This window comes from Leptidea sinapis, chromosome 21 (assembly GCF_905404315.1).
Source record: "Leptidea sinapis chromosome 21, ilLepSina1.1, whole genome shotgun sequence".
Lineage (NCBI taxonomy): Eukaryota > Metazoa > Arthropoda > Insecta > Lepidoptera > Pieridae > Leptidea > Leptidea sinapis.
The window spans coordinates 1,870,225-1,883,202 of NC_066285.1; the positions used below are offsets into that span (position 1 = coordinate 1,870,225).

At 33.0% G+C, this 12,978-nt stretch overlaps 1 protein-coding gene across 1 annotated transcript; it reads right to left on the bottom strand.

The window, feature by feature from the left end:
- LOC126970576 (ATP-binding cassette sub-family C member Sur-like) lies at window positions 1–12,460 on the bottom strand. The gene is made up of 9 exons (XM_050816555.1): window positions 12,241–12,460; window positions 9,695–9,847; window positions 7,700–8,078; window positions 5,062–5,289; window positions 2,507–2,833; window positions 1,001–1,204; window positions 522–822; window positions 267–448; window positions 1–191 (listed from the first exon to the last, which is right to left on the bottom strand). Exons 2-9 carry the CDS (start codon window positions 9,829–9,831, stop codon window positions 132–134), a joined length of 1,818 nt encoding a protein of 605 aa, XP_050672512.1. The 5' UTR covers window positions 9,832–9,847; window positions 12,241–12,460; the 3' UTR covers window positions 1–131.
- Between the last annotated feature and the right edge of the window lie 518 nt (window positions 12,461–12,978).

The window sequence follows — 12,978 nt, forward strand, 5'->3', positions numbered from 1 at the left end:
ACCGATCCATAAGTTCGCCACATTCGTCATTATGTTCATCAGTTTCGCAAAGTGGATTTTCACATGGAACATGCGCAAAATCTGCTGCATATTCAGTGGTGTTTGTATAAATATCTTTATTTTCTTTAATGTTATTTGATTCTGGAAGGTCCAAGAATTCGTTTATCCTCTTCGTGCTTACCTGTAACACCCTTTTTATCACTGTTAGTGCTACCTTGAAGGCACTTTTGTAAAATGTGTAAAAGTAAAATAATATGAGTGCTTACCATTGCCTGAATAACCATAAGAACTGTGACGGGTAATATAAGCAATGGTATACTGAGCTGATTGAACAGGGCAAGTCCAGTAAATATATTTACAGCCGTCAAATTAGTCGGACTGTTCAGATAATAATGCAGCATAAATGTCACCACAGATACTAAGACTGTTGAAAACTGGGCACTCAATGCTGAAAATTACAATGTTGTTAACTTATACAATACACAAATAGATGATTTAGAAACATAATGCAAAATTCTTACTCAAGAAAGACCAGTAGATGGAGTCCTTATTCAAATGTTGAAGCTCGACTTCTCTAAATTGTAGTATCTTTTCGTTAAACAAATCCTCCCACACATACAATTTGATAACATTAATGCCGTTTAATATCTCAGACATAATCGACGCTCTGTGGTCTGTGCATTTCGATATGTTCTTTGAGTTGTCTGAAATTTTCTTACCAATGAAGAATTGTAATGGTGTTATGATGAAAATGCTTGTTGCTACTCCAATAATAGCACTCACTCCTAATTTTGTGTACAAAACATATAGTATTACCAGGACCTGCAATAAAATTAAAAACTATAATTTCTTTTTGTTTATTTTCTTGAAATCGTATTTATTCTGCAACGTGTGTGTCGTATTGTTTTACAGCTAAATTTAATCTTCTTGAGTTCAGTATTTTAATTGGATTGAACGTAGTAAGCATAATATTCTGTTTAAATTTTACAATGTATCTGACCTTGAGGGGTATTGCCCATGTGTAATGACAAATCCAAACACACGACATTATATTGTAGGTGTCTTGAGTGACCAAGTTCGTCAGCATTCCTGTCTGAGTGTCGGCTTCACGGTGAGGGGCTGACAGTAACGGAGAACGCTCCCCGACTGCCTTCTCTGCAGCTGACCATGAAGCTAACCGCATGCATTTGTCAAACAACAAATTCTAAAATAAAAAAAAGATATTTTTTTATTAAAATGTTGTTTTAAAAAAAATCGCAAGCATTTAGTTCCCTTATTATAAAAAGAAAAGAAAGAAATTTTAATTACGTATTAGAGAGAATTCATAGTGCGAGATTCGACTGAAAATTATTACGGTCATCAAGTAGTCAATCAAAATTTAACTTTTATATATCATAAATAGGAGAATATGGTTTTCCCAGGTTGCCATTTAATATTTGGCCACTATTACAATTTTGTTTTTTATTAAAATTAATAATACTCCACTTTACATAAATATATTATCTAGAACACATGAAAAGAGATTGTTGGAGTTGCACACATGGCCGCAGCCTTTACGCAGCCAGGTGTAATAAAAGCAATTTTCGTACATGATAAAATATGTCTGTCTATAGAAGTTGCCGCAATTGCCTGTTGAAGATTGCTCATAGAGAAAGGAAGTAAAGTTAAGGCCGAAATAAATATTCAATCTAATTTTTAATCTTCGGATTTTCGATAAAAAATATAATCCTAGTCTTTAGTTATGTGTGCCAATATACAATCCGTGGATTAAAATTGTAATCACTAAAATCAATATATCTATGCTAGGAAGGATCATAGATAACAGATTACCTCTGTTTGAAAATGACAGTTTGAGCGGGTCAATGACATATCTTTATGGATTTATATGGATTATTGGAGGTCGATCCACAGATAGGCAAATATCTGCGATAAATTTTTATATTGGTTTACAGAAATATTATAAATTTCGGCCGTTAGTCAGATAATACACAATAACAACAACATAATAATATTATGATAGGATTCTATGTTTGTTTGATCTTTTTCAACTTAAAGTTTAATTCTTAGTTTTCAGTCAGTTAATTATAAATATAAAATTAATAAACAGTATGAGTTACAAGGCAACACGTCTTATTTAAAGCTGATATAATTTGACTTACTATCTCTAATTAATAAACCCAATGTAAAGTTATTGCAAGTTTAAAATTACTTCTCCCTATCATGTAGGTAATTCTGTAGTGGCAATAGATCAGTACTGAAGCCTTTGAAAATGATAAAAAGTAAAACACCCCCCTTATCCACTTCCCGACCTCAGATCACCCGTAATAAATTTTTCCTTTAATTTTTGTTATATTATCTTCCTTTTCCAATAGGTTGCATGGAACCATTATTTTTTTCCAGTTTTTAGTTTCTTTCCGGTCTACAAAGGTAAGATAGAGACAAAAAGAATAACTTTACTTCGAGTTTATAATTAACACAGACTATGTTTAACGAACTGTTCACTTACCTGTAAAGATGTTTTCAATCTGGTCCCTTCTACATTAACGAGATGCGTTGAGTATTGTGATAGAAGTGCTTGTACAATCAAAGCCAGCACGGTTACGACTAACATTGTATAGCCATTATTAAGAAATTCCTTTAATGATACTTCTTCATTATTATTATTATATTTCACAGGTTCGTCTATAAACTGTATTATTATAGCGAAACTAAGTGGCACTATTATTCCACATAAATCACCGATTAGTTTCATTAGCCCAGCCACGTAAAAATTGGGCCAAACAAAGGTAAAGTAGCATTTCCACAGATTGAGGCTTCTTTTTCTATCAGCTACCTAGAATGTACAATAATATTAAGATCGATTTTTTTTTATGAAAATAAGGGTAGAGACGAGCAGGACGTTCAGCTGATGGTAATTGATACGCCCTACCCATTACAATGCAGTGCCGCACAGGATTCTTGAAAATCCCAAAAATTCTAAGCGGCACTACCTTGAGACAACATATATTAAGTCTTAGTTGCCCAGTAATTTCAGTAGGTACGTCGCCCTTCAGACCGAAACACAGTAATGTTTACACATTACTGCTTGACGGCAGAAATAGGCGCCGTTGTGGTATCCATAATCTAGCCGGCATCCCGTGCAAAGGAGCCTCCCACTGGAATGAACATCTTTACGTAAACATATAATAAGGATAATTACTTAATCAATTCTTTATAGATATGAATATCTTTACCTAACGTTCAAAATATATCAAGTTGTGTCGTATATTAAGTAATATATATATAATACTGTATGTGATGTAAGTGGTGGAGATATTTACCTTGATTTATTCTTTCCCTTGAATCATCAAGACGAAGAAAAAAAACAAAATAAAGATTAGCCTCAATTTCTCAATATGTTCTTGCCTGACTTTTTACACGCTTTTTATTAGCTTCACCTGTATATGTATGTTTGTTTGTAACCGACTCATTTGGGCCCAGTTATAACGGCCAGATTTCGTTCAAACTTCGTAGATTTATCGAGGACCGATAACAATACATTAATTTGGTAAAATTATTCTATTTTTTTATTTGCAAATTAAGATTTTTGTTAATTAATATATTATTTTCATCTATCATGAATAAGGCAGGAATTGATGTTAATTTTAAATTTCAACCATCATCTTTTCAATTAAAGCGTGTATTTTAGTTTTTTCAAACTATTTTTATATACAAGCAGTTCTAAAAGGTAAATACTGTCGGTAGCTGTTACTATATGTGGTTATATAAATACAATGCTAACTTGTAAACAAATCTAGAAATTGTACTAAGTATATGTTAAGTTATGTATCATTCATAAAATATTGGAATGACAACCTTAAATGGTCTGCTAAGGGCACACATTCAATAAAGCGGTACAGATGTGACCTAGCCACGTGATAACCCCAATACCAGGTAAATGGGATCAAGTACGCAAAGTTACAAGCGTCTCATGTTATTTTTATATATTACTAGCTGACAAGGCAATCGTTGTATTGCCATATAAAGTAATTAAAAAAAAATCAATAATAAAAAAAATTTAGTTAAGTATAAAAAATAGATGCAACTGTTTCTCAGACGTACCAAATACATCGTACTTCAATTATTGTATTCGATTGCTACCTTGCAACCCTATACCGGTTTTGTGGATGGAACAGAATAATGTAAAAATAGCGATACAAAAATAGTTGAATTATTTTCGATTCGATTTATCGATCGTAGAAGGGCGAAAATTTGAAGTTGTATATATTTTTCAATGCTGAATCATAATAAAATAAAAACAAAAAATTATGTCCAAAAATTAAAAAAAAATGTTAAGGGTGAACAACCCATATCACTTAGGGGTATGAAAAATAGATAGTAGCCGAGTCTCAGACCTACTGAATATGCATATAAAATTTGGTAAAAATCAGTGAATCCGTTTCGGAGGAGTAAGGTAACTAACATTGTGACACGAGAATTTTATATATAAGATTATATAATGACATTAACTTAGATCATTTATACATGTAGAATAGACTGTGACAGCTGTGTGAAAACTGCGAAAAAAATGGAGGTTGACTTCTAACCTCTATATTGAGCGATGCACGCACACAAAGTGACATACAAATCGCGAGTGTAAGACGTAGCTTGTCACGCACACTAAAGTAATAAGCATGGCCTGTTTTCATCGGTTATGCAACAGCAAGTTACAAGTTAGCTTTAGAGTGTTCATTAAATAATTTTTGGGGATGTGAATCTTTACAAGCTTGGTAAAAAAATGTTATTAATTTCTAAAGTGTGTTTGTGAATGTTTAAAATTTAATTGCTGTGACGAAATCAGTACCTACTTCACTGTTTTATGAACGATGTGGGAAGCCACAACCTGAGAGTTGAACAAAGCAAAAAGAATTTTATAGCGAGGCGGTACTCGAACAGTTAGCTCAGTTAGTTAGAGCAACGGCACGGAACGCCGGAGGTCGTGGGTTCGAATCCCGCATCGTTCATAAAACTTTGGTTTTCAAATTTTATTTGTGCATAATGAAAAACAAAAGCAATTCTTACCTCATGATAATTTGATATATTTCTCAGTCTTTGATAAGATATCTTTGTTTTCTCCTCTTCGGGGAGTGTTCCTAAACTTAAATCTTCTATGTGATTGTCGTATATATTATAAAAGAACGAATTTAACCAGAAAAAGGTGATTCTTGAATAGAAGTATGATTCATAATGTTTATATGAAACGTTCGATGTTGTTTGAGATGATTTCAGATCGTCGGAACGTTTAGTAACCTGTAAAATTTGTTGAAATTGTAAAAAGATATTAACAATAATTCTTTATTACATTGATAGGCATAATTTTACCCATTAAAAACATGACATTACATAATAGACAAAATATTAAGTTTATCATGGGACCTTTTTTATTTGTATATTAATAAGGAACATAAAAAAATTGTCCGGTTGAAAAATAACAATTCCTTGCAATTGTTTAAGCAATTTCGGTTTAAGCGATATGGCACGGGGTTGCCCCATGGCAACATGCATTTATATCATCAGTAAGGCAATTTGAAGAGGATCGCATTTAAAAAAAACGATTTTGTACCTTTGTTGTGATATGGTTACATAAAATATAATCTCAAAAAACTATCGAAAAGCTGAATTATCAACGAAGAAAATTTTATTTTCAATAAAATTAGTGATAATATGTTGGGAGTGCAAAAACTACTATTATTACTTCATAGGATATTTTATTTCGCAAGGCGAGGGCGGGAGCTTGTATGAAATTATACAAGCTTGTGGCGCCAGCGGCCAGACGCCGGGGGTCCATCACCCGTGTCTCCAGCCAGCGAGCTGCGCCCGTCTGTCGCTGTGACCAATCTTCCTGACTAATGTGCGAGGGTTAACATCCTCTCACAACTGAAAACATCTCGCATGGCTACGTTCGTTCCACTCGAGTTGTATTGTATGTTGGTCATTGAGTTATGACTACATTTAAACAGATTTCGTTTATGTTCTAATATATTCTAATACTGCTTGTTCTAAAGAATATGTTGTTATTTGGCTTGCCAAGAGGAGGTTCTCAATTCGACTGTATTTTTTGTATGTTTGTTATCTCATATATTTGCCGTTTATGGGCCCTTTTGAAAAATATTTGATCTATATGCACGGATCTATCTCAAATTTTATAGGATTACAAACAACGTTTTATATTTTTATATTTCTAAACTGGTGACAAATATTATATATTTCATTTTGATACCATATTAGGTATATAAAACTATTGTATAAGGAAATTTATTTTTCACTTTTTAGTCACCTCGATTTAATGAATTAAATATTTTGCATTCGCTTGAAGTTAGTGGATATTCATGAGTTAACATACATTTTCATGAACCTGTTTGAACATTGACATGTGTCTGCTTATCAAGGAACGTGTATTCTCTAGTGGGTCGATTTCCGCGGGGAACATAGCATATTAATTCTGTGAATCGAAAATATATATATATATATATATACCTTACATATCTACGTAAAATATTTCAAGTGATAACGAACTTTATATCTATATAATTAAAATTCACATATTTTTATTCAAAATAGGATGTTACATCACTCCAACCTACGGCAGATTTTCAAAGTGAAACTTTTATTACATCGTCTCAAACTTTTTATTTTTTTTGCGCCTATAGTTCGCAGCAGCTGACCGTGTAATGTATTGACTATTACTCATTTGTGCCAGTGCTCCACGCTATTTTGTTTGTTTTTATCATTCCAATTTTCCAAGTATAAAATTAAGATTGATAAAGCGATTTATATACCCGTAATGGAATGTTATTCCAAAAATTTTTAGTTAAATGTCTATAATGTGAAAAAAAGTTTCACTTTTACCGTGGTTTCATAAAACTACACAATCCTTTTTTTTTTAATAAAATTGCGTTACAATTAAATTTATTTATCACATAGCCTGAAGGCGATCACTCTATTCTCACGGTGTGGGATAATCATTTATGCTATATTTTAACCTTTATTTTTTACCTACGCAAACATTTTTAATCAACTATTTTCAATATCTCAACACATACTGAATTTTTGTACATTTTCGAGGAGAATAGAAGTGTCAACTACGGTAATAGAAGTAGCCACATACAGGGTCTAACTCCTGGAGTAACCGAGGACTCACCCCGACGTCATTGGTTATATTGAAGGTTTGGTTTTGACCTACGCCTTAAATCAGTATATTTCATGTGGGGGATAGGTTTAATTAATTCCAACTTGGCAACGCATCACCGTTCACGTACGTGGGAGCCATTAAGTGTGGGTTATACACTTTTCAGAGTTAGTTTTAGTTAATATGGAAGATCTCTGAAGGTCAATCGGTGGCCCCTCATGGAGTAGGTTTTGGAGGGAGGTGAGCATCTTTCATACAGTTAGTTCTATATCTGAAAGGGTTTAGACAGCGTTTTCGCTGAAAGTTCCCAGGCTGATTATTTTTCTGACACCTCCAATAAATATCGTTAATGTATATAAATAGGTATACAAAAACTTATCAAATTATATACTAAAACCTTCCTCGAGAAACACGCTATCCATTGTTAAAAACAGAATGAAAATCGGTGCAGTAATTTTGGGTTTATCACGAAGAGACAGACAGACGCGGCGGAGGTGTTTTATAGTATGTAGTGATAATATTAATAACTACCTCGTCATAAAAACTTAGAAAGTCAACAGCGGACACCACTACAGCACACATCACTGTGACTGATTGGATGTACACTTCAATAGTGGTGAAGGTTCCACCTTGCTTCACGTGTTCAAAGAGTACCGCTGATGAAGAAACGGCCGTGAGTAACCAGTAGACAGCCAGGTACAGCGTAGGGGACGCTGAGCGCCGGTTCCACAACACCACGTGGAGAACAGCGGCCGCCACCCAAGCGAGGGTCGACATCAGAGACATGACCAGGTAGACCGTGTCGGCTGAACGAAGGAAGGCCGCGGCTGTAGCACCACAACACCACGCCATCCCCACCACTATGCTGGCCACACCGCGCAGATCTTGATGTCGCCATGCGCTGGTTTTCCTGTGTGCCAATTATGTTTTAATTATATATATCACACAATTGAGTAGGTATGTGAAATACATACGTTTGTTTTGTGGTAAGTAACGAAAAATAATAATTTTAATAATTTATTAAATTTAGATGTAACAAGGAAAATGAGAGATATTCCTGCGTTGATATTACTCATAATATTATATAATATATAATAAACTAGCCGTTCCCACCCGCTTCGCTGGGCGAATTTTAAAAGTAAGGAACGTTGGAATTCGAAAAATAAGTAACCATAAACCAAAAATTTCACATCGAATGGTACCATTCGATTTGTAAATTAACTTGAAAGCCTTTTGAAAGATTGGTACAGTATTTTTAGTATTTGTATACCTAGCGGTGCCTATCTCTAGATTTGTTCCATCCATGACACATGAACTACTTATATTATTTTTACGTAAAAAGATTGTGAATCGCTATATTTTTGAAGTTATACTTCTTAAGGCGCATTATGAAAAAATAATGAGAGTGAAATGTTAAGATGCGCGCGCATCACTGTAACACAAAAGTAACAGGGTGATGTTGGATCCTAAAATTTACTGAAGTTTGCGACATTTGTTTTTTTTTTGGTTTCTTCGTCCATTATTAGGATAGACAAAGGGTTCAAGCCCGTACAGCCATTTTCGTTATTTAATAATGAATTGTCAAAGCCATCGTTGCAAGATTTTAACAATATTGTTCTTTCAACAAACGTATAATAGCACCAGGAATAAATAAGTTTAAGGATTTTTGCTTTGTTACGCCAAAGAAGTATAACTTCTTGCGTGCATACATTTTTACACACACACTTTTTTTAATGAATATTAAGGGTTGTAAAAATTTCGCCAGAATTTTATATTAATATCTAGATCTAATTAACTAGTCTAATAGAGAGTTCCAACTACCTGTATGAACTTATTTTATATTATGAAATTTTAAAGTAAAGAAAGTTCCTTTAAGGAAATTCATTTAACAGGAAGAGATAGATCGAAAGTAACAACAGATATCGATAGATCTAATGTAGCCCTAATTATCAAGGATAAGTTCCTGTTTTATGTAATTAAAATTAATTTCTCTCGGTAAATGTTGACTTTAAAAACATATTTCTCGAAAAACAATGGAACAAATAATTATAGTACATATTGTGTATATCGATGGAACAAATCTAGAGCTAATTATTCATTGAATTCATTTTTGCCCAGCGAATGGGGCACCGCTAGGTATAGACCAAAGTACAAAGTGGAATATGGAAGAAATAGAATTGCAGAATTCTCTTTCTAAAACATCTGTAGTATTTTTTTTATGAAAATAAGGGACGAGACGAGCAGGACGTTCAGCTGATGGTAATTGATACGCCTTGATCATTACAACGCAGTATCCCTCAGGATTATTGAAAAACCCAAAAACTACATATATTAAATATAAGATGTCAAGTCTCATTTGCCCAGTAATTTCACTAGCTACGGCGCCCTTCAGACAGAAACACAGTAATGCTTACACATGACTGCTTCACGGCAGAAATAGGCGCCTTTGTGGTACCCATTATCTAGCCGGCATCCGGTGCAAAGGAGCCGTACTGGTACAGTAAAAAAATATTAAAATCTTCTGACCAGGCCAATCGTGTGGACGCATGGCAACATACGAGAGCAGCTGATATTGAGGCGCAGTAGAAATTCAGCGAATGAAGAAGAGTCGCCAAAGCACGTGCCTGACAGACACCGTTCCCTCTTTCGCATATCGCCTCCATCTTCAACCAGCTCAACCTAAAATATAATAATAAGCTAAACTATTTCGCCTAACAAATAAACTTCAAACTCAAATAATCTTTATTCAAGGAGACTTCAACCATTAACTGAATCGCCGTTTATTGACAGTAAGAAAAAGATACCTCTTAGATAAGATACCCACAAGCCAATAGGTATAGCCAATCTATATAATCGTCAGGTATTTTTGCTGTTTTAAAGTTCATTAGTTTGAAATGTGCTTGCTGTATCGAAATGTACCAGAATTGTACTCAAAGAGATTTATTTTACAAAAAAGTCCGTATTCTTATCAGTCCAGTAAAATCAGGATTTATTATTAGGATTTATTTATTGGATATTTACCACGCGGGTAGCAAGCCTGCATTTTTATTTTTTGTTTTAAGTTCATTATAAAGATAAAAAGAATCGATAGTTAAAAAAATCTGTTGTTAGAGGGTAGAAAAAAATTAAAAACCACCCCAAAATGACTTTCGAAAATATCTTAAAAATTCAAAAAGATATAAAAAAATCAGATAAAAAATTGTAGATCTCAAAATAGTCAAAAAATTGTTTACAATCACTTTTAACGTGTTTGCAAAAGAAATTGAGATATTTGCAATAAACTATTCAAATTGACATATTGGCGTAAGCAGTACCAATTATAAAATCATTCAATCAAAATCAATCCTTTGTTATTTATTAAGTCTTACATATGAAATAAATCATTGATACACAAGATCTAAATAGTCGATTAAATAAACGACTTGTCTTTAAAATAAGGTAGGTAATTCTATTCTTGGGTCGTTCATTGTATAGGTATATATATGCAAATTATTGATGGTAATGCATATCGATATTCCCATATTATATTATTGTTTATTTCATCAATTAAATCGAAAGCCTACGTGACAAGAGAACAATGACACATTCTAATGATTCATACTTCACAAAATCTTTGATCGTCTTTTTTCGGTAGTTATCCTCAATATTTACCATAACGAGTTCTTTTAACTTAATTAATTAGATTACAAGTTTAATAAATAAGATCTTACGCGGTTGTTAACTACTATAAATAAATGCTTTAGAAATAAGTACATAGGTAGAGGGTATTCTAATCATGTTTGTCAAGCTACATAAGAAGTATAAACATTGAAATATGAAATATACAAATTCAATTCAATTTTGTTCAGATAGTACCAGCTAATAACTCGATAAATATAGTACCTATCTAATATAATATATTTCATTGTAAGTACAGGCACTATTATATATTCTTTGGCACAGGTTCTAGCAAAAACATTTTTAGAATAAATTTAATACTTTCGATTAAATATGTAATTTTAAATTTTCCATTTACGATTTATCTAGATATAGTTAATATATAAATTCTTAGATCATTTAGGTATGCGTTGAACATTTATAGACTATAAATATCGGTGAAAACGTCGAAAAAAATAGACATTAGAACTAACCTCTATTTAGAGCAATTCACGCACACTAACACAAAGTGACACACAAATTGCGAGTGTAAGACGTAGATTGTGACGCACACTAAACTATTATTCCAGGCCTGTTTTTATCGGTTGTCTAACATCTATCTAGACGTATAAATTGATTGTTGGTTACATTATAATCCGTCTATGAATTAATATTAATTTTTACATACTTTAATGTTCTTCTTCGCAGCCTATTCCGATGAAAATTGAACTTAATCTGCCTACACATAAATGATAAATAAAATGTTACAACTACCCACATTTAAATGTATATATGTGTAGTTTATATAGCTTCATTGCTATTTTAAATGTGGTTAGTTAGTCATCAACATTTTAATTTTAACTAATATGTCCGCTAACCGTTATAGTAAGTATTACATAGCACATTATAATTAACCACAATGTTGGACTATTTAACAATGAACATATGTTTAAGTATGCATCGCGATCTTTAATTATTAACAGTTGGAAAACCTTTGTAAGAAAATCGATTGTTTTGAATTAAGTGGCAACCAGGTTCGAAGTAATGAAAGTAGGTAGACAGTAGTCAGTAACTTTCTCTTCTGTATTAGGTGTAAAACGTAAGTAACATATACTTGTATTAAGAAATAAACTTCATTAACTATAACAATTTTTATTATTTTATTAAAGTGATAACCCTCACTTTTGGGATTAATTACACAAATTAAATTCATACGAGTTCGAATCCGGCATTGTTCATAAATGTTGTTTACAATTTCAATAAGTACCTACATATTATATTACATAATTTTAATAATTAAATGGGTACCTACTTAAAAGGGCATATAGATTTTTATCTACCTACTTATAATTTAAATACAACACCAATCACCATAAATCGTGCTTCTGTTATAAATTGGTATGTATTTAGATTAAATGATAAAATTACGTACTTACCAAAAATTTTAACTGCAATATTTCTTGTGAGCACAAAACAAATTCACTAGTGATCACTCCCGTATGTATATATAATTTTAATTGTCCATTGTGTTGTAAACCGCGTCGTTTATAGCATTGCAATGTTTATTCGTCGGTTGTTTCGTTCGCTAGTTCGTTGATAGTCACTATGCGTACGTGATATCGGCCGCAAAGAGCGCCATCACGTACTGTCGCGTCGCCTCTCTAGCACTGAACTGATGTCAGCAGTCAGATGTTGAATATATTTTTTTGTTCGAGTCTGCGGACTGCGTTACGCTTGAGTTATATGAGTTACAGTATTCCAATGCAAGCTGGATGCAGCAGTTGGTACGTATTAGTTCACGGGTCGATAAATGCCAGCATTAAATTGTACTTTTAAAATGAAATTCTATTTGTATATGAACCTCAGTCTGATTTAAGTGAGTGTCAAAACAAGGTCAGAGTAACGGTTCATAGATGGGTGTTCAAGCATGTCTTGTTTTTAAATACATAAGCTTGCTGCGGGCCGCGCTCTCATTTATACTAAACTAGCTGACCCGACAGACGTTGTTCTGTTCCTAATAAAAAAAAACTCTTGCGGGTGGAATTTCGTAAAATCCGCTCTTAGCTGACCTCTACTCGGTGAAAAGAATATTCCTACCAAATTTCAGGTCTTAAGCTCTAATGGTTCCAGAGATATCGTGATGAGTGACTATGTACGTGGAAATCTCTTATATT